We start from the raw sequence: 23,328 nt of genomic DNA on the forward strand, positions 1-23,328 counted from the left end.
GAGAAGTTACTTCTTTCATTGGAGGAGGTTTGCCGTCTGGTGTGACAGCAAGGCCCTAGATCCTCGCTCTTGTCCTACACAGACCCTGCTTGAATACCTTCTGCACTTGTCTGAGTCTGGTCTTAAGACCAACTCCGTAAGGGTTCACCTTAGTGCGATCAGTGCATACCATTACCAAGTGGAAGGTAAGCCGATCTCAGGACAGCCTTTAGTTGTTCGCTTCATGAGAGGTTTGCTTTTGTCAAAGCCCCCTGTCAAGCCTCCTACAGTGTCATGGGATCTCAATGTCGTTCTCACCCAGCTGATGAAACCTCCTTTTGAGCCACTGAATTCCTGCCATCCGAAGTACTTGACCTGGAAGGTCTTTTTCTTGGTGGCAGTTACTTCGGCTCGTAGAGTCAGTGAGCTTCAGGCCCTGGTAGCCCAGGCTCCTTACACCAAATTTCATCACAACAGAGTAGTCCTCCGCACTCACCCTAAGTTTCTGCCAAAGGTAGTGTCGGAGTTCCATCTGAACCAGTCAATTGTCTTGCCAACATTCTTTCCCCGTCCTCATTCCTGCCCTGCTGAACGTCAGCTGCACACATTGGACTGCAAGAGAGCATTGGCCTTCTATCTGGAGCGGACACAGCCCAACAGACAGTCCGCCCAATTGTTTGTTTCTTTTGATCCCAATAGGAGGGGAGTGGCTGTAGGGAAACGCACCATATCCAATTGGCTAGCAGATTGCATTTCCTTCACTTATGCCCAGGCGGGGCTGGCTCTTGAGGGTCATGTCACGGCTCATAATGTTAGAGCCATGGCTGCGTCGGTAGCCCACTTGAAGTCAGCCTCTATTGAAGAAATTTGCAAAGCTGCGACGTGGTCATCTGTCCACACATTCACATCTCATTACTGCCTGCAGCAGGATACCCGACGCGACAGTCGGTTCGGGCAGTCAGTTCTTCAGAACCTGTTTGGGCTTTAGGATCCAACTCCACCCCCCGAGGGCCCTGTTTGTTCTGTTCCAGGCTACACTCTCAGTTAGTTGGTAAATTTTTTAGGTCAATCTCAGTTATGTCCTCGCCGTTGCGAGGCCCAATTGACCATGGTTGTTGTTTTGAGTGAGCCTGGGGGCTAGGGATACCCCATCAGTGAGAACAAGCAGCCTGCTTGTCCTCGGAGAAAGCGAATGCTACATACCTGTAGAAGGTATTCTCCGAGGACAGCAGGCTGATTGTTCTCACAAACCCGCCCGCCTCCCCTTTGGAGTTGTGTCTTCCCATAAATGTATTGTCTTGCTACATACTGGACTGGCCGGCTCGAGCCGGTTTCGGGCGGGAAGACGGCTGCGCATGCGCAGTGCGCATGGGCGCGCGAGGACTAGCAAAGGCCTTTGCTAGTAAACTTTCCGATGGAGGGGGCTGCCGAGGACGTCAACCCATCAGTGAGAACAATCAGCCTGCTGTCCTCGGAGAATACCTTCTACAGGTATGTAGCATTCGCTATCTCCCCTCCCCAGCTCTCCATAGTACATCATCTCTCCCTCCCCTGCAGGCCCAGATTTTCTTTTGCCTCCTTCCCTTCCAGTTTAGCGTCTCTCTGCCCTCCCACGTGAATCCAGCAGCTTCCCCTTCCCCACCTAGCTCCACAGTGCTTCCAACCTTTCTCCTTGCTCTCTCCTCCCCGAATGCAAGTCAGCAGCTCTCCTGATGCCCCCTGCGGGTCCAAACACATCTCCCACTTCTTCCTATGCCCATGGCACTTCAAACTTTTCTCTTTGCTTCAGCAGCGATCAACACACACTGTCTGCAGCTGGTGCTGGAACCTTTCCTCTGCTCATCCCGGCCCCTGCATAAACAGGAAACTGCATCAGCAAGGAGCGGGACATGCAGAGGAAAGGATCCACTGCCAGCTACAGACAGCATGTGTTGATCGCTTCTGGAGAAAAGTTTGAAGCTCTGCTGGCATTGAAAGAAGTGGGAGAGGTGTTCGTACCCGGAGGAGTATCAGGAGAGCTGCTGACTCGCGCTCAGGGAAGGAGAAATGCAGCCTGAGGGAAAAAGATGTGACTGTACACACAAAACAAATCAGGCAGTGTCACGGCGATTCCCAAACTCCTGCAGCACATCTAGGGAGCAGCCACGGCACACCAGTTGAAAAACGCTGCACTAGTATCTTGGTTATAAACCTATCTTATGAACCCTTTCTACTTATAACTGTAATTGTAATGTAACCACTAAATATGTATTGTACAGTTTGATGGTTTGGAGGCATTGTGCTGAAAAGTTTTGCGTGTTGCCCTCAAATGGGCCAGGACTCATGCATCGGCTCCCAGAGGTAGAGATGCCTGGACTCTGGACTTGTTTGGGAGGAAACTCTATCAAGCCTCAATGCTCATTGCCCACATCCAGGCATAAAAGCTCTATATGAGCATTTAATTGAAGTCTCTGACATGCAGTATGCTCAGTCTCATGGACTCTCTCCCTGAGGAGAAGGCCGCAGAACTTCACTAGTTGGCAAAGAAGCAGCTGGGTTGCAGGACATATTTGAGCAGGGGAACCTATGACACATATCATGTCCAGGCTGTCTGCCATGGGTGTGGGAATGCATAGAGTCTCATGGTTACGTGTCTCCAACCTGAAACCAGCAGTCCAAGAGAGTTTGGCGGATGTACCTTGCCAAGATGACAACCTTTTTGGGAGAAATTGGTAGAGGTCGCTGACCTTATTAAAAAACGTACTGATACCATCCAATCTCTCTCTGAGCAGGCTCCAGCTGCATCCTCTTGAACTAGGAGGTTCTCTAGTAGGGCAGTGTCTTGTCTGAAAAGAAGGTGAGCCCTTAGGTCCCGCAAGGCCCCGAAGGACCTCAGAGGACAGCCGTGCAACCCCAAGTCTTCACCCGCGGCGACCGCCGTTCACCGAGGGTTGAGTTTCCAGCTGCAGGCGGCCAACGGGACTTCCGGAACCGCGGGGTTGACGAACTGACCCAATACTGGAACCAGGAGCCAGGGGGCAGGAGGAAAGCAGAGGAGTCTAAGACAGGCAACAGGTCAGGGCAGGCAGCTCACAGCGTAGTCGAAACAGGCAATAGGTCAAGGCAGGCGGCTAGCAGAGTAGTCCAAAAACAATGAAAAGGTCAAAACCAGGAGAGCAAGGAAAACAAACTGAAAACTGGAACACACGGAGACTGGCCTCGGGAAATTGAACCTGAAGCAATGTCCTATCTCAGGCCTGCTCCTTAAATACTGTCAGCATTCAACCGCCCAGCCCCAGCCGACATAGCTGGCCAATCAGACCCCGGTTACTGACAGAATCCCTCTGATTGGCTCTGTCCGACCTCCCCGGCGGGACTACAGCACCGGCCTCCCAATCTAACTCCTCTGAGGCGGCGCTTCGGGTTCCCGCGCCCGAAAGTGAAGGAGATGCCGGCCATCGCGTCTCGGCACCATTCTCCCCACTGGCGCGAGTACGGCACCCATAGCCGGCAATCGAGAGCCCGGCAGCCATCACCATCCCACGGCCTCGGCCCCGGACTGGGTGGCTATCGCCACGGTGAGCCCCGGCTCTCCGCCACGGCTTCAAAAAGGCCGACCCTCGCCGCGATGGACACCGGCTCCTGCTTCCAGCGGAGGAGCAGCCGGAGGGAGCGACGGATGTGACAGGCAGCGACCGTACTACTCTCAAAGGCATAGGTTTCCACACCTTACTACTCACCCAGAAGTCCCAACCCCAGCAGTTCTAGCCTCATCATCCATGGGCCCAAAAGTCCCACCCGGCTCCCAAGTCAAAGCAAGGGATGAGTTTTTGACTGGGTCCAGTAGAACATAGCCACAATCCAAGTAACCATCTAGGATGGCCTACCGATAAGGAGGGGACAGAATTTTTTCCATCAAAGGTAGCCTCTTATAACCTCCAACCGGTGGGTTCTTCAAATAGTCCATCTCAGTTATACAGTACATTAGCATCGGAAACCACCAAATTGCCCAACAAAATCATCATTCATAAGCTCTCAGCACAAGCAAGTACTTGTAGAAGAAATTCTGCCCTTTCTACAGGCTAGTGCTGCCAAACTCATACTACCAGGGGAAAAAGGGAAGGATTGTATTCCACGTACTTCCTTGGGAATTTTGTCCCATCCTAGACCTGAGAGCTCTGAACAAATTCCTGGTCAAAGAAAAGTTCAGGATGATTTCTCTGAGCACCTTCTCCCCATGATTCAGGAAAATGATTGGCATGTTCTATGGACTTAAAGGATTCATATACCCACATTTTGATGCTTCCCAGTCACAAGAAGTATCTCAGATTTTGAGTAGAGTGTGGTAATGTGGACAAGGGTTTGACTTGGATCAGGCACAAACTCAGACACACAGGGTTTTCAAGAAAAAGGGAAAATATTTTATTATTTGACACACCATGTGCCCCCTGTTACTTCACAAGCTTTCATCCAGCACAAGTCCAGTCTCTTATTACGGCTAGTTCCCAGTCTAGCTAAACACATTGTCTACTCACATCAAAACAATTTATTTCTGAATGTAACTCAAGGTGTCTCTTATCTTGCCAGTCTTCCCACACAATTCTGATACCAATGAAGCCTGAGCCACACCACTTCCTTGTTGTCTCCTCAGGTACTATAGCTGAGCTTGCAGTAGAGTCCTCTTGCCTCCTAGAGCTCCCTCCTGGAAACCTCTGTATCAGAGCCTCCCTGATCTATTCAGCCTCAGGAATTTAGCTCCAGGTTGATCTGAGCCCTGCCCCTCTGACTCAGCAATAGCTTCAGCCTTGGTAGACTTGTGCCACTTGCTGCAAGGAGGCTGAACTCTATCATCAGTGAGGGGGTGCTCTTCCCTATACCATCCATTCCCTCACATAGGGAAACACCATTACCAATACTGTGTTCTGTTTTATGGCTTCACGGCAATTCCCAGGGTCTTTACTAAGCACCTAACAGTATTCACAGCTTTGTTATGCAGATTGGGAGTGTATGTATTTCCCTACCTTGGTGATTGGCTAGTCAAGAGCATATCACAGGAGGAGGCACAGGAATCCATGCAGAAAACTATTTGGGTGCTAGCGTTACTAGGGTTCATTTTAAACTACCCTACCTGCACCCAGTATAGCAATTGGAATACATAGAAGACCTGCTAGATACAGTGCAAGCTCAGGCTTTCCAGCCACAAGTGAGGGTGGATGCCTTGGTTGCGCTTGCCTCACAAGTCCACAGCTGCAAGAAGGTCACTGCTCAGCAGATGCCACATGGCCTCCACAGTACATGTCGCTCCCATGGCATGCCTCCATTTGAGAGAGGTGCAATGGGTTCTAGCCTCCCCGTGGCCTTAGGCGGATGTCATCCATGTTCCCCCAAAGCTAGTTAATTCCCTACTGTGTTGGAAAATTTGACAAATTTTGACTGTGGGACTACCATTCCAATTTCCACCAACTCAGAAAGTGTTGACAATGGATGCATCCAACCTCAGATGAGGAGCTAATGTAGATGGGCTTCACACCCAATGGACATGGTCTGCTCAGGAAACAGATCTTCACATCGACCTCTTGGAGCAAAGAGCCATGTGGAATGATCTAAAAGCTTTCAGAGATTGGTTGCTGAACTAAATTGGTCTCTTACAAACCGACAACTAGGTTGCATTGTACTATGTGAACAAACACGGGGGTTTGAGATCCTACTGCTTGTGTGAGGAAACAGTAGCGATGTGGCAGTGGCCATCCTTCAAGGGATGGTTCTGTGGGCCACATACCAGATCACATGGTAGACTAACGGATGCTTTGCACCTTCATTGAGGGATGGGTCTTCTTTCCTCCCATACCTCTCATAGAGAAGGCTTTGCTGAAACTCAAACAAGATCAGGGAACTACAATCCTCATTACCCCATACTAGCCAAGATACAGTGGACACCCCGGAGGGAGTGGAAAACATGAAAAAGGATCTGAAAAAGCTAGAAGAATGGTCTAATGTTTGGCAATTAAAATTCAATGCAAAGAAATGCAAAGTGATGCACTTAGGGAGTAGAAATCCAAGAGAGGCTTATGTGTTAGGCGGTGAGAGTCTGCTAGGTACGGATGGGGAGAGGGATCTTGGGGTGATAGTATCTGAGGATCTGAAGGCAATGAATCAGTGTGGCAAGGCGGTGGCCGTAGCTAGAAGGGTACTAGGCTGTATAGAGAGAGGTGTGACCAGCAGAAGAAAAGAGGTGTTGATGCCCCTGTACAAGTCGTTGGTGAGGCCCCACCTGGAGTATTGTGTTCAGTTTGGGAGGCCGTATCTTGCTAAGGATGTAAAAAGAATTGAAGCGGTGCAAAGAAAAGCTACGAGGATGGTATGGGATTTGCGTTACAAGACGTATGAGGAGAGACTTGCGGACCTGAACATGTATACCCTGGAGGAAAGGAGAAACAGGGGTGATATGATACAGACGTTCAAATATTTGAAAGGTATTAATCCGTAAACAAACCTTTTCCGGAGATGGGAAGGCGGTAGAACGAGAGGGCATGAAATGAGATTGAAGGGGGGCAGACTCAAGAAGAATGTCAGGAAGTATTTTTTCATGGAGAGGGTGGTGGATGCTTGGAATGCCCTCCCGCGGGAGGTGGTGGAGATGAAAACGGTAACTGAATTCAAACATGCGTGGGATAAACATAAAGGAATCCTGTGCAGAAGGAAGGGATCCTCAGGAGCGTAGCCTAGACTGGGTGGCAGAGCTGGTGGTTGGGAGGCGGGGCTAGTGCTGGGCAGACTTATACGGTCTGTGCCGGGGCTGGTGGTTGGGAGGCGGGACTAGTGCTGGGCAGACTTATACGGTCTGTGCCGGGGCTGGTGGTTGGGCGGCGGGGATAGTGCTGGGCAGACTTATACGGTCTGTGCCAGAGCTGGTGGTGGGAGGTGGGACTGGTAGTTGGGAGGCAGGGATAGTGCTGAGCAGACTTATAGGGTCTGTGCCAGAGCTGGTGGTGGGAGGCGGGACTGGTAGTTGGGAGGCGAGGATAGTGCTGGGCAGACTTATACAGTCTGTGCCAGAGCTGGTGGTGGGAGGCGGGGTTGGTGGTTGGGAGGCGGGGATAGGGCTGGCCAGACTTATACGGTCTGTGCCCTGAAGAGGACAGTACAAATAAAAAAGTAGCACATAGGAATTTATCTTCTTGGGCAGACTGGATGGACCGTGCAGGTCTTTTTCTGCTGTCATCTACTATGTTACTATCTGGTTCCCACTTCTTCTGGAGTTTGTCCTCCGAAGAACCGTGGAGTATTTTCCAACCCTCATCTTGTAGAATGATGGGTTTCTTCTACATCCCAGCCTCCAGTCCCTGGCCCTCATGGCCTGGTTGCTGAGAGCGTAGAATTTCAGACCTTGAATCTGCCTGAGGGTATCTCCAGAATTTTGCTTAGATTGCTTCTCCATTGCTTATGCCCAGGCTGGACTGAGGGTCATATCATGGCTCATAATGTCAGAGCCATGGCTATGTCGGCAGCTCATTTGAGATTGGCCTCTATTGAGGAGATTTGCAAAGCTGTGACGTGGTCTTCATACTACTGCCTTGAGCAGGATACCTGATGTGACAGCCGGTTCAGTCAGACAGTCCTGCAAAATTTGTATGGTATCTAGAATCCATCTCCACCCTCCTAGGCCTGGTTTTATTCTCTTCTTGGCTGCACCTTCACAACCAGTTTGTATATAGATTCAGCTTATTGTCCTAGCTTTGTTGTTTTCGCTAAGCCTGATAGCTATGGACTCCCACATGTGAGAATACATCTGGCCTGCTTGTACTCAGAGAAAGCAAAGTTACTCATCTGTAGCAGGTGTTCTGCAAGGACAGCAGGTCAAGTATTCTCACATACCCTCCCACATCTCCCCTAAGAGTTGTGTTCAGCTTTTTCATTTGACAGATAGACCTGTGCTTTCACGTTGGGTGGGAAGCCACGTGCACATGTCTGGTGGGACACTGCTGTAACTTTCTAAAAGAATTACACGCTAGGCAGTGTTGGCATCGGGCTCTGTTGGATGATATCACTCACATGTGAGAATACTTGCCTGATGTCCTTGGAGAACACCAGCTACAGGTGAGTAACTTCGCTTTCTCTGATACGAACTTTTAAGTATAGTATATTTTCTCTGTAAAGGACTTTTATAAGAGAAAATGATCAAGAAGGCAAGGAAGCTGGCCTTCTGGCAGTGATAGAGGAACTGGTTTGCTACCACTCTCCCCAAGGTGTCCACTCTGTTGCCTGTCTTCAAGTGATCTGCAAAAAGGCATACATTTCATTCTAACCCTTCAGTAATATCACTCTCAAAAATATTAAAGAGAATCAACTCCAAGACAGATCCTTGAAGCACTCCACTATTCAACTTTTTCCAAGTGAATTCCATTTACCACTACCCTATGTCTCCTGCTGGTCACTTAGGATCCCATCATCAATCTGCTCAAGTTATTCATGAGCTTCTTATAAGCAACAGTATAAAATGGTTTGTTAAAATCTAAGTAGACCACATCCAGCGCATGACCTTGATCCAATTCTTTTGTCAACCAATCAAAGAAATTAGACTCATTTGGCACAATCTACCTTTGGTGATGCTGTGTTGCCTTGGATGTTGCCATCCAGTTGGATTGTAGAAAGTTCACTTCCTTTCCTTCACCAGCATCTCTATCATTTTTCCCTTCACCAAGATTAGATTTACAAGCCTGTGGTTTTCCATCTCTTCTATGTTCCCTTTTCTTTAAGAAGGACCATATCAGCCTTTATCTAGTCACATGGAACATTCCCTGTATCTAAGGATCTATTAAACACATCCTTTAGATGATCTGCCAATACTTCTCTGAGCTCCCTCAGTATCCTGGGATGTACAGTATCTCATCAGATCCCATGACATTGTGTACTTTCATTTTTTCAAGCTGTCTATAGTCATTATCTTCAGTGAACAATTTATTATCCATGCCATTCCGACATAATAGATAGATAAATAGATAGATGGATGTATACATATATAGATATATTTGTCAATTATCTGCAGACCTGCTCCAGGTGTTTCTTCCACCAAACAGTAGTATTCTTTTAGCATTTCTGCTCTCTCTCTCTCTCTCTGAGGAAAGTCTTTTCTTTTTTAAACTGAATAAACTTCTGGATCCTCTTTATCTCTACAGAAGATTACAGTGCTTATTTTCAAAAGAGAAAAGTGTCTGAAAAATGTTCTCAAAATTTCTCAAAAGAGAAAAACATCTCTCATTCCAAATCCGCAGATGGGACCTTCCAATCCACATCCAGCAGTTGAAATCCCCAAGCAACAGCACCTCCCCCTTCATTCCCAAAATTTGGATATCTATGACCAAATCTTTGTCCAATTTCTCTGTTTGTGTTGGAGGTCTGTAGACAACACCCATGTGGTTGGATCTTCTATCTTCTCTTTCTAAGACAATCTATATTGCTTCTTCCTTTCCCCGGCACTCTTGCATCTCAGCTGCTTTAATATTGTTTTTCACATGTAAATCTACTCCTCCACCTTTCTGACCATCTCTATCTTTCCTAAATATGGTATAACCTGGTATGTTTGACTCCTTTGAACCACATTTTTGTGATAGAAACAATATGTAAGTCTGCCTGTAACATCAAGGTTTGCAGATCATGAACTTTGCACAGACTGCGAGCATCTGTTCACACATCTTTCCGGTTACTTATTATCTCTCTCACCCTGTTTTTATGCTTGTGCCTATTCTCCCCATTTATCTTCTTGCTGATAGGTGAGTTGCTAAGATGGTTTATTTGAGTTCTTTTTCCAGTGCTGTCTCTCTTTTACTATTGGTTTAGGTTTTGGTGGGGGTGACTTTCAAAGTTCATCTGCTTCCATTTAGCACCTCCACTTCTAGTTTAAATGTCTAGAAATGTATTGCCTGTATTTCTCCCTAAGGATCCTTTTACCTGTGTCAGAAAGATGTAGCTCCATGGCTTTGCCCACTTTTTAGTTGTTCATAAAGTCTTTTTTCCGTTGTTTCCTGAATTTTCCCGTCTCCTGTGATGACCCCTAGTGACATGTTTAGAAAATATATTCTGGAAGTCTTGAAATTTACCCCCAAACTATTCCTTCTTTACATAGAATTTATTATATTTCTTCTAAGATAGAGCCAGGTGTGCAACCAGGAACATAAAGCTATGGAGATAACTGGACTTAAATAATCTTTCTGATTTATTAGAACAATCCATTACAAAGATATTAGATCTTTCTACTCTGATTATTTCTTTTGTATTTGAGCAGAATTTAAACACAGTATTAAGAGCATATTTTTGTTGCTTGCTAGGGCTGTTTTATGGTCAGGAATGTAGAAAGTTTTTTCTGGTCATGAGAGAGGAGACCAAAGATCTTGGGCTACAGTTACTTATTAGTTACCCATGCAAATGTTTAGTAAAATATGCTGGAACTAAGTATGTGTTCTTCATTCTGGAATAACCCAGGGGTTTCCTGGACTTGAAAAAGTTAGCTTAGAGGATCAACTGGTATGAATGTAGGTGGGAGGTGTTTTTCACGTTATGCCTATCTTTATTGTTTTGTTTTGGGGGGGGCGGGGTTCTTTAAATAATCTCCTTATCTTTCTGTTTCATGCCCTTTCTCAATTGTGGTCTGAAGGAAGAGATTTTTTTGTTACCTAATACTGTTTGATAATTCCTTGATATATGCCTAACTCTTTGTGATTTGCAAGGTTTCTTGCACCCGTCAGTTCATACCCCTCTTGTTTATAGAGGTACTAGCCGTTAAGCCCATAAAAACGGGCAAGATTTCCAGCTACCCTCCTCGCCGCTGCTCCCTCCCCCTTCCGTGCCGGGCCCCCTGCACTGACCTGACAGCGCCTCTCACCTCCGTGTGAAAGCGCTGCAGGCAGCAGCAGATCGCTCTGCTGCTGCCTGCAGTGCTTCTACACGGAGGTGAGAGGCGCTGTCAGGTCAGTGCAGGGGGCCTGATGCGGAGGAGGGCAGGAGCAGCGGCGGGGATGGGGGAAGGGTGGAGGTTGGTGCGCGCGATGTTCGTTTCCAGGCGGCAGCGTCCAACAGTGACTCCGACTCCATTTCCCTCTCTGTTCCGCCCTCTGACGTCATCACGTCTTGACCTGAGGGCGGGACAGAGAGGGAAGTCTGTACTGCGCATTTGCAGGTGAGTCGGTCACTTGCCGTTTATATGTTTGATGTTTCAGTGTCATTTTCTGTTATGTTAGTGAGGATGTCTTTTCCTTTCCTCTTCTCCTCTGAAGCTGATTATTGTTTATTTGGTTTTAACTATATAGGTTTCTTGACTTTTTATTGCACAGTCCACTGATCTTTTAAGTTTTTAGTTATTAGTTCTTAGTCCTTTTAATATGTTATGTCTTTTATAATTTGCTTGTCCACTATTTGTGTATAATATACTTGTATATTTTTGTTACTAGAGCTTGGTTATGACCCCTGAGGCAGGCGGATTTCTCTGCTGAAATATGGTCAGTGTTGGGTCTTTTACTGGTGGTTTGAATAAAAGTGTCATTAAGCAACATCTCCTGTGTTTGTACGTCTTTTGGCCAGCCTCTACTCCCTACATAAGTACATAAGTATTACCACACTGGGACAGACCAAAGGTCCATCAAACCCAGTATCCTGTTTCCAACAGTGGCCAATCCAGGTCACAAATACCTGGAAGATTCCAGAAAAGCTCAATAAATTTTATGATGCTTATCCCAGAAATAAGCAGTGGATTTTCCCAAGTCAATTTAATAATGGTCTATAGACTTTTCCTTTAGGAAGCCGTCCAGACCATTTTTAAACCCCGCTATGCTAACTACCTTTACCACATTCTCTGGCAACGAATTCCAGAGTTTAGCATTGAGTGAAGAAACTTTTTCTCCAATTTGTATTAAATCTACTACTTTGTAGCTTCATTGCATGCCCCCTAGTCCTAGTATTTTTGGAAAGAGTAAACAAACGATTCACGTCTACCCGTTCCACTCCACTCATTATTTTATAGACCTCTATCATATCTCCCCTCAGCCGTCTCTTCTCCAAGCTGAAGAGCCCTAGATGCTTTAGCCTTTCCTCATAGGAAAGTTGTCCCATCCCATTCATCATTTTTGTTGCCCTTCTCTGTACCTTTTCTAATTCCACTATATCTTTTTTGATATGTGGTGACCAGAATTGAACTCAATATTTGAGGTGCGGTCGCACCATGGACCGATAGAAAGGCATTATAATGTCCTCACTTTTGTTTTCCATTCCTTTCCTAATAATACCTAACATTCTATTTGCTTTCTTAGCCGCTGCAGCACACTGAGCAGTGCATTTCAACGTATCATCAACAACGACACAGAGATCCCTATCTTAGTTGGTGACTCCTAACCTTGAACCTTGCATTATGTAGCTATGGTTCCTCTTTCCCACATGCATCACTTTGCACTTGCTCACATTAAATGTCATCTGCCATTTGGATTCCCGGTCTCCCAGTCTCGTAAGGTCCTCTTGTAATTTTTCACAATCCTCTCGCGATTTAACAACTTTGAATAACTTTGTATTGTCAGCAAATTTAATTACCTCACTAGTTACTCCCATCTCTAAATCATTTATAAATATGTTAAAAATCAGCGGTCCCAGTACAGACCCCTGAGGAACCCCACTATCTACCCTTCTCCATTGAGAATACTGACCATGTAACCCAAGTTTTCTATCCTTTAACCAGTTTTTAATCCACATAGGACACTACCTCCTATCCCATGACTCTCCAGTTTCCTCTGGAGTCTTTCATGAGGTACTCTGTCAAACGCCTTTTGAAAATCCAAGAACACAATATCAACCGGCTCACCTTTAACCATATGTTTGTTCACCCCTTCAAAGAAATGTAATAGATTGGTGAGGCAAGATTTCCCTTCACTAAATCCATGCTAACTTTTTCTCATTAATCCATGCTTTTGAATAGGCTCTGTAATTTTGTTCTTTATAATAGTCTCTACCATTTTGTCCGGCACCAACATCAGGCTCACTGGACAATAATTTCCCAGATTCCTTCTGGAACCTTTTTTAAATATCGGCGTTACATGGACTACCCAGAATACAGCCGCCAGACTTATATTCGAAAAAAATAAATATGAAAGTGCTAAACCCCTAAGAGAGAAACTCCATTGGCTCCCACTCAAAGAACGTGTTGAGTTTAAGATCTGCAAGATAGTACACAAAATTATACACGCAGACGCCCCAATCTACATGCTAAACCTTGTGGACTTGCCTCCCAGAAACGCTGTAAGATCATCCCGCAAATATCTCAATCTGCACTTCCCCAGCTGCAAAGGACTGAAATACAAGCTGACACATGCCACCACCTTCTCCAACTTGAGCACGCAGCTGTGGAATGCTCTACCTAGAGACCTGAAAGCTATTGACGAATTAACTAACTTCCACAAATCCCTGAAAACTCATCTCTTCCAAAAGGCCTGCAAGGAAAATACATAGCCTACAAACTACTTCAACAAATCACAGTTACCACAGCTCACCTCTAACTTACCCAACACTTTCCATCTATCCTCCCTTACCTAATCTTTAAACAGTAATAATTGTACTTATTATCAAGAAACGACTATGCCTATCTTCTCTTACCAACATTCAAACTATAAGAATTGTACTTGTTATCACAAAATGATTATGTCATAACCACACTCTGTAAGCCACTTTGAGCCTACAAATAGGTGGGAAAAAGTGGGATACAAATGCAATAAATAAATAAAATACCCTTCAATCTTCCGGTACAGCGCTTGATTTTAAAGATAAATTTACACATTACTAACAATAGTTCCGCCAGTTCATTTTTCAGTTCTATCAGTAATCTGGGATGAATACTCTTCAATTTGTCAAATTGCCCTATTATATCATCTAGGTTTATAGAGATTTCATTCAGTTTCTCCGAGTCGTCAGTTTCGAATACCATTTCTGGCACCTGTATCACTCCCAAATCTTCCTCGGTGAAGACCGAAGCAAAGAATTCATTTAATCTCTTTGCTAGGGATTTTTGTTACCTGATTGCCCCTTTTACCCCTTGGTCATCTAGCGGTCCAACCGATTCTTTTGCCGGCTTCTTGCTTTTAATATACCTAAAAAAAATTCTTACTATGTGTTTTTGCCTCTAATGCAATCTTTTTTTTTCAAAGTCCCTCTTTGCCTTCCTTATCAGCACTTTGCATTTGACTCAACATTCCTTATGCTGTTTTTTGTTATTTTCAGTCCGTCCCTTCTTCCATTTTCTGAAGAATTTTCTTTTAGCTGTAATAGCTTTCTTCACCTCACTTTTTAACCATCCCTCCTATCTGTACTCTACCTTTTCGGCCATCTCTGTCCTTGTTAAAAAGTTTATATAGCCTATTATGGTTGTGCCCCATTCATGAATCATTGAAACATGTTTCTGGGATGTCAACAATATCTAAGTCTATCTTTGCTTGGAGCCACATAGTAAAGCTGGTTGTGCAATGCAACCTCTGTTCTCCCTTACTATGAATATGTAGAACTTCTGAAAATACTGCAGTATTCACAGTGAGTTTAAGTTTCTCTCCCCAAATTTGGAAATGTCTCTGCACTTCAGAGGTGCTGTTTCTAGTCAAATCATTTGTTCCCAGATGGATAATAATATCAATTTTAGAATCCTTACTTCTCTGATTTCACTAACAATCCGGGGTGTTTTCCTGCTAGCTGAATACCCTGGGAAACATTTAGGTAACAATTCTATAAAGGGGCACTTAAATGTAGGTGCCCCAATGCAGTGTGAGGCACAACTATTCTATAACACTATCTGGGCATCCAGATTCCATTGTACAAGACTACTGCAAACGTAGATTGACATGCTAAATGTAGGCATGCCCACTTACATCAGATCTATTGTAGTCATAAATGGGCACACCTAAGTTCGGCAAACAGCACCACAACTTACAGAATTCTATAAGTTGTGTGTATAAGCGGGAGACAAACCCATGCTCCACCCATGTATACCCTCTTGGAAATGTGTGCTGTATGACTTACATGTGCCTTTATAGAATAGTGTTTAGGGTGCTTCCATGTGTAAGTGGCACTTTTGCTGCATATAGATGTGCAAGTCATGCATAGCTGTAGGGACGCAATTATAGAATTGCCTTTTTAAACCTTTTTGTCCCTTGAACTGTATTTATAAATTAAGGCCTCTAATAATGGAATCTCCAAGAAGTAACAGTTTTCTGCTTTGAGACGTTTTGATGTTGCCGGAGAGTTTTTGGTGCACTAGATGTCATGTCTCTCCACTAATAGATAATTTCCCAAAGCAGAAAAGGCATTTCTCAGGGGTATCCTTCGGGAGGGGTCTCTGTGTTACAGGTTGTACTCTGTGAGATTCCACTTTAATCCATCTATTTCTGGATTGACTCTTTGAGGGAGTGAGGGAAGATTGTTATGTTCTGGTAACCACGGAGGGAGACCATTTTTATTGCAGCTAATTTTTCCCTGAGCTGAGTCAACTCTTGTTTCAAAGCAGAGATCTGGAGATAGATGAGACAAGTCTAAGGCTCCAAATGGTTTGTCTTTGGATAAAAGCATTTCAGCAATTGCATTCAATAAAGGTCATTTTCATTTTGGGGGTTTAATTCTAAAGTAGAGACGTATTATCAAAATCCACACAGGTGTATGCCAAAATAAATGAAGTTTGTTGGCTACATTAAGAAGACTGAATAAGTAAAAAAAAGCTTTTGGGGAGGGTGGGTGAGAATTCAAATGTTCAAGTCCTACAGATTCTGAACTGAGGCAACAATCCCAAATCTTTATTTCATAAAGAGCAGCCAGGTCAAAATAGAGAAGTAAGACTTCTAAAGCTAATAGCCACAAATTGTGAATATTAAGACACAGTAGTGTAGAAAGACCAGATAGCAGGAAAAAAATTAGCAAACGTTTTTCTTTATTTGCGAAACAGCGTCAGCTTTTTATAAATGATGTATTCCCAGCTAGCAAAGAAGCAATTAAAGCAAGATATATGTAAAACAGAGCAATATAGGTAGAAAACATTTAAAGCAAACCGCAACTAAGCAAAAGAAGCAAGTTCCACTTAATTGCTTGGGGCTCCCTTTAGAGGGTGCATCAAACATTTACCTTTTGAATGGCACATCTTTTTAACAATGATTGCCCTTCAGTTTTCTCTGCTGTTTATACTTAAGAGACCAACAATTGTGGCTGAATTGAGCCCTAAGTGCTCAATTTTATTCCAACAGCAGAGAGTTGGAACAGCATCTTTAACAACTACTTGCTAGACTTGCAGTTATTTGTGTGATACATTTATTAAAGATGTAAAGTTATGTTCCCTATAAGTGATACAGTACCCTAAGAGGTTGAGAGCCACAAAAAGTTATTAGATATTTTATAATGCAAATAATTTCATGTTACTGATTAGCTCTGATTTCTTCTTTGATTTGTACTAGAAGTTACATGGGAGGACCAGCAGAAAAAGGTGAATGGTACAATAACCGATGAGAAACCATTGCCGAAAAAGAAACACCATTCTGAGACAGGTTTGTTAGGGTTTTGAAAACCATATGAAAGCATGAGATTTAAAACAACATTAATAGTCATGCTTTTGTAATGAGTGTGTTCTTGTTGAGCGTGTCCTATTTGGTGTGGAATGTTTAGCTTTAGTATGTAGAGACCTTTTGGATCAACGTTGTCTACTATCTCTTATCAAACTCTTTAGGGATTTATGGGCCAGTTTTCAAACACCTGTGTAATAGGTATGATAACAAGGTAGTCTTACCTGGTTACATTTATATGGATTCTCAACTTTATCTAATCAGTGTGACTTGAATCTGAAAACCTTCTTAGGGAGACTTTTTACTAAGGGCTAGATGCACTAAGCTTTCCGAGCCAGCAACGTGGGTTTTAAACTGGTTTTAGCCAGTTTAACGTGCAAGTAGTAAACAGGGACATGCACAAAAGGGCATTTTCCGATCACGGTAGCAGCTAACAAAAACAGAATGCAAATGATCCAAAGGCTTTTATAATGAGCTGCACTACCATTGCAAGGCTATTATAATGAGATGCACTACCGTTTTCCGATTCCCTTACCATGGAAAACCTAACGGGAGGTCTGCTCCTCTCGTTGGGGCTGCTGTGAGGGAATCAGAATGGGGGGAAATACGTCCAAGTGCTCGTCAGGGACGTCCTTCTAAAGTGCCTAACATGGACGTCCTTCACTCAAACAAAAAGGACGTCCCTGACGAGCACTTGGACGTTTTTCCCCCCAGATTTTTTTCCCTTTGATTTCCCGGGCCCCGGGACGATTGTCCCCTATCCATGGTGGGGTTAGGGGAAGGGGTGCAGTTAGCCTGCCCTGCGCTCAGCTTGGCGGCCCCTCGCAGATGTTATCTCCCCCTAACCGGAACCTTTTTGAAATCCAGCCCTCGGGATGCTGCTGATAAGTTTTGCTGTGCACTGGGGAAAGAGCAACACAAGGCGAACCAGCAGCAGCTGCAAAGCCCCGGGAGCAGGTGGTGAGAATGCTGCTGTCTGTGTGGCGCACGGTGCTCCATGTATCACGGCCAGCGCTATCTCCCGGTGCCCCCCCCCACTCGATACCTGCCGGCTCGGACATCGTCCGATCCCCCACGGGAGGCTCTGATCGTAGGCACAGCTCCACGCTCCCTCTTTGTGTGCTGCTGCTGCTGGAGGCGGGGAGGGTTGTTGTCTTTATTTTTATTTTGATGTCCTTGTTGGCCGGTTCCCTGCGCTGGCGAGGGAGGTAGCGAGCCCCTGCCATGGGAATGCGCACTCCTGCCTCGAGAGCTGGCCGACTGGCTTGGAATGGATGAAAAGCCAATCACAGCGCATTTAGCTGACACCAGTGACAGCTAAACGTGCTGTGATTGGCTGAAAGAGACATGGAGGCGGGGCATAATCGAGCAGTCTGCTTGTTGCTATCAAACGTGTGCAGCGTAATTTCCCCGATGTGACATGTCAAGAACTCTGCAGAGAAGGGAAAGGCTGGAGTTTGCAAGGTACAGCAGGTTTCTTCTGAGCTTGAAAACACCGCGATAGCAGCTCCTCTTGTTTTCAGGCTGTTATTCCTTGTTTTCAGGTTGTTATTCATCTCAACATTGTCTCTTTGTCAGTGGATTAGAAACACAGATCCCATAGTGCTACACAAAAGTATAGCCCTCCAATCTCAGCTCTTCAATTACTTAAGACTCATGAAGAAAAGCCCGTCCTGCATGTCAGGGACGTCCTTTTTTTTTTTTTTAGTGAAGGACGTCCATAAAGGACGTCCTTGGCATGCGCAGAGCAGCCAGTATAACACTTGGCTGCTCTGCACATACTCGACCGGCCGACTAGCTTCCGAGGGAATAGAGAATGCAAGTGAGCTACAATGAGCAGCTCATTTGCATTCCATTTCCTTGATGCATGGCCGTTCCCTACCGATTCGCTATGGAATCGGTAAGGGAAGGGCTCTTCCGAGGACCTTAGTGCATCTACCCCAAAGTTCATTATGGCAATTACAACAGTTAAAAGCTCATTTAGAGGGTAATTCTGTAAGGAGGTCACCAAGATTTAGGCAACAAAAACACATTTAAATAACCAGAATACTAGGATTTTTGTGTGTATGTGCACATTTATACACATAAATGCTAATATTTGGCTACACAGTAATCTGTAAAATGGTGTCTAAATGTGTAGTTTGCAGGTGGGCATTCACATGCGTGGAACATGGGTGAGGCACACATTTACACACACAGATTAAGGAATCCTATAATATTCAAATGTTCTTTAGTGATCTAGGCCAACTGTGGTTGGTAAAGGTGATCACACCTAGAATGCGTGCACTTTCTTGGCATGTTACACTAGTAATCTATAAAGAAAAAATAGGCCCGTACTTTTCTGTGTAGAATACTGTCCAAATAGGTCCATTGTAGGCACCTAAATATAGGCATCCCCTTTACAGAATTACCTTCTTTAAGGGGTTAATTCTTTAAAGAGGGTGTATAATTGGTCAGAGTACTGAGATACACGTAATGGGGAGATTCTATATATGGCACCTAAAATATCAGCGCTCAAATCAGTGCCTACTAAGCGTATTCAATAATTGGCACCTACATTTAGGCGCCAATTATAGAATAAGTTTAGTTGATATCTCAATGCCTAAAACTACATGCATCTGTTTACACCAGTGAAAACGTGCTGTAAATCCTAGCGCTCAGATTTACATGCACTGGGCCATATTCTGTAACTACATGCATACATTTTGGAACGCCCATGAAATGCCCATTTCCCCACCTATAACCACTCCCCTTTTTGCCTGTGTTGAGCGCACTTCATTACAAAATACACTTAGCGAATTTTGCACATAAATTCTAATCAGTCCCAATTAGTTCTCATAATTGCTTGTTAAGTGCTGTTATCATTGCTCATTAGTTTGTTAAGCTTGTTAAGTTACACGCATTGTTATAGAATCGGTGTGGATCTCTAGGCATGCTATATAGAATCTGTGGGAATATGTATGCATATGCACACATAAAAGCCAATATTGTGGCTATGTTATTTTATAACATGGCAATGCTGCATAGTTTGAAGGTGGGCTTACATATGCACAGTGCACTGTTGTGTGTCTGTATGTTATAGAATTACTATCATTTCTGCGTTTCTTTTGTTTGTTTTTTAATCTAGGTATGAGCATTTGCACAGCTCTATACTGGCATAAATGGTCATTCCCTTATTATACACCTATATATTTTTAACCGTTAAACTAGTATTCTGTAAGGCCATTTTGAACTTAGGTACCAAACAGGGCATCATCAACTGGGCTCCAAATAGCTGCCCCTTTATAGAATTGCCCTGTTTTATATGCATTATTTCACCATAATGGGTGAACTCTGACCCAGTGCAGATTAGAAAATGAGCTGCGTGGAAAGCAGCTCATTATTATGTAAAGAGGTATCCGTGGGAGCATTGGTCCACTAACACATCAGCCAATACTCTCAAAAAAACAACTTAAAACAGGCCAGTATGGCAAAAAAAAAAAAAGTCTCTCACCATCCTCTCCTTGGCACCAATCCCTGATGATCTAGTCTGAGGGCTATAACCCCTACCACAACTCTGGCCTCTTCTAAAAAAAAAAAAAAATCAATACCCCACTACTGATCCTTTGTATAAAAACATTTGTGTCCCCTCCAGCTACCTCCTCCTTTTTCAAAAATAATGTCATCTGGTCTCTGATCCTAGTGTGTCAATACTTCTGCTAGATATCTGGAAGCCAAATTTTTGAAAACATAGCTAGCAGGCAGGAGTGATTTGGGTTTCTTCTGCCTTCCCCTGGATATCAGGGATATCGGTGGGTCCAGGGAAGGCACTTATTCTTTATGGAAAAGGTCAGGTATGTGAGCAGGGTGGAATATGGTCCTCACACTAGACTACTGGGAACATTGTTTAGGAAGGGGAAGGGGTCGGGGCATTCTTGAAAACACAAGGCACCTGTAAAAGCTAGCTGTCCAAGGTGGGATATGTCTTCACACATTACTGTACCTGAAAATGCACAATGTTGCCAGCCACAGCAACATCAAACAGATTACCGTGGGATTCACGGCATTTTTTCTTTTGTAAAAGAGCCCACAGATGCTCTTTTTTATCACACCTTAGTAAATAGGCCTGTAAATATAACCTGAGAAAATTTGTCTGGCTTGATTTAAAGCAATCCAACAAAAACAGGAAACAAACTTCCACAAACAATAGTAAATGGATACAGGAGTGGAAGAAGCCATCCACAATCTTCAAGATGATCAGAACAGTAGTTTATTGATCCAAAGCTGATAAACTGAATCCAACATGGGCCATGTTTTGGCACCCAAGCCTTTGTCAGGGGTTCTTAAATAATAATTATAACAACATAAAGATCAATTAAAACACAAAATCATTTAAAACAAAATTTTTTTTAATATATATATGTGTAATAAAAGACACATAGATAAAAATATAAGGTAAAAATACATCAAAATAACAATAAAATAAGATAAAAGAACATATACACAGTTAACATACCTGTTAAACTACTGGAATATTCATAAAAATGAGTATAAAACAAATCAGCTTGTATTAAAGCTACAAGTAAAAGAACATAAAGAGTTGTAAATTCATATAAGCAGCATATTCTGCAGAGTTGCCATTGTCAAAAAACATGAGTCACACCTTGCTTATATAATATATTTTGATCAAAGTTTCACCAAAATATAATCATTAAAAAGTAAGACAAGAGTAAGTTACTCTAAGGGGATCTTAAAGAGAAATTTTAGAAAGATCTTAAAAAAAATATTTAAACCACAAAACGTTACATCCTCATGCAACATGGTAGTAAATGGAAGAAACTCAGCACTACAATGAATCCGTTACCCCGATGATGGTATCGCCACACAATTATGGCCTTTAACATTTCTGACTATAGTAAAAGCCATAGAAAATGTTTTCTTAACTAGACCTTATATCCAATGCCTGGAAGTTAAAAAAACATGTTCATCAGCCAACATAAAATAAATTAAAATAAATTAACATGATGTTTGAATCCTCTATATGACCATAGTAAGAGGCATCGGAGATTCCTAACTTTTATAATCATAATAAAAACAAAAAAATGCTTCATAACATGAAAGAGTCGGTAATAACTGTGGTCACAAAAATATATTTTAAAATATATATGAAACCATCGCCTGTATACGAAAGAAAACATAAGGCGTTCTAAGACTAACAAAAGACCATAAAAAGGCGCCGAGAATGAAGGTGGCAAGGAACGCCGCTACAAAGACTCATAATAGCAGCTGATGCAAAAAAACACAGTGTTAGCAGAATGCTATTAAAACTATATATCCCTCTGTCATCATATATGTTACTCCAATAGGGAAACTCACCACAATCGTACTCAACCACTAAAAATGCAGAGAAAGCCAGTAATGAAATTGGCAAACATGAACCATTCCAAAAATAAACTGCTCTTAAAGAATGCTTACATCCATTAATATTCAACTGTGACATACATGGTGATGCTTTACTTCTGACGTCATTGATAGTGCAAACCTGAAAGCCGAAAGGGCACAGTACTGGTGAACATAAATCGGAGTCACACTTAGGCAACATTGCGGCTAATTAAGAGTTGAGCAACAGAAACAAAAATAGAAAAAATAAAACAATAGTGAAAAAGTGAATAGTATCTTTGAAAACATTTATCTACAGCTCTAATTGTAATAACATGTAAGCACTACATATATAAAGCTACAAATTTAATTACATTTATGTATTTGCAATAATAAAACTATATCTCATTAACGAGAATGAAGTGGTTATATGAATATTATGATATATTCATAATATATTAAACTCATCCCTACATCAGGAGCACATTCTACAAAAAATGAATCATTTCTACTTCCTGGGTAAGATCTTGTGGAGTCACAGTGTTTAGTTCATAAACCAATCTCTGTTCTAACTACAGTAAAGCTTTATCTAAGTTGCCCTTTCACCAACCTTGTTTCAATTTCCTGAACACAAAAAAACTACAGATCATTCACAGTATGCTGTTTCTCAAACTAATGCTCTACCAAAGGTGCTGATCTCACTTGTCTGTTAATACAGCTTCTGTGTTCCACAATTCTTGTTCGCTCTCTTTGTTTTTCCAATATGTATCAGTCTACAAGGACATAAGATGACGTATACAACAAAACTGGAGTTGCATGTACTTTCAAAGTTCAGTTTGTATTCCTTACCAGAAGCTGGATGAATAAATGTGGATATACTGAGTGAATGCCTACATACTGAGCAATGTCTTGAACCACATAAAACTTGACCAACATTAGACATTAGCCTCTGTGCTTTCTGGTAAAACTGAAGGCACTAGTAAATTTCTTAAATTTTTATTGCGAGTGTGAGCTATCACTTGTTTTATATTCTGAAAACATGAATGTTGCTGCAATATATGCCAGTGTTTATGTATAATCTTACGTATTGTAATAACTATAATCCCGGTAGCAAACCCTCAGGGGGATGGTAGGCTCCCTTCAGCAGTCCAAAAACAAAGTCCTTCCAGACAACACAGCTTTTAGTTCAAAGCAGTTTATTTCCCCTCCTCCACAAATCTCAGTTCAAAGGGGTTAAGGTCTCATTCAGTTCCAAAACAAAACACAAAAAGGAAAAAACCTTCCCTTTAAATCCAAGTTCTCCCAGTTCCAACCGCCTGGGTTTCAGCTTTAAAAGTCTTTCCGCTTGGGTGGTTGCAGAATGGCAGTACACCTCCCACAACACAGCTACTTGACTCCTGTGACCACCCATTGCCTTCAGTCCCTGCAACTCTGTCCCAGAGTACAATTA

The 23,328-nt window shown here is 43.3% G+C and overlaps 1 protein-coding gene across 36 annotated transcripts in view; it reads left to right on the forward strand.

Moving 5' to 3' along the window:
- Positions 1 to 23,328, forward strand: part of RIMS2 (regulating synaptic membrane exocytosis 2) — a 1,685,778-nt gene that overhangs the window by 1,419,618 nt on the left and 242,832 nt on the right. The window contains exon 23 of one of the 36 annotated variants that reach the window (XM_030217635.1): positions 16,416 to 16,505. The exons of the other annotated variants lie outside the window; for them this stretch is intronic. Within the exon in view, the coding sequence (XP_030073495.1) occupies positions 16,416 to 16,505 (90 nt within the window). The remainder of the gene's footprint in view (positions 1 to 16,415; positions 16,506 to 23,328) is intronic. 36 annotated transcript variants of the gene reach the window in all.

Source organism: Microcaecilia unicolor, chromosome 1 (genome assembly GCF_901765095.1).
Source record: "Microcaecilia unicolor chromosome 1, aMicUni1.1, whole genome shotgun sequence".
In the NCBI taxonomy this organism is placed as follows: domain Eukaryota; kingdom Metazoa; phylum Chordata; class Amphibia; order Gymnophiona; family Siphonopidae; genus Microcaecilia; species Microcaecilia unicolor.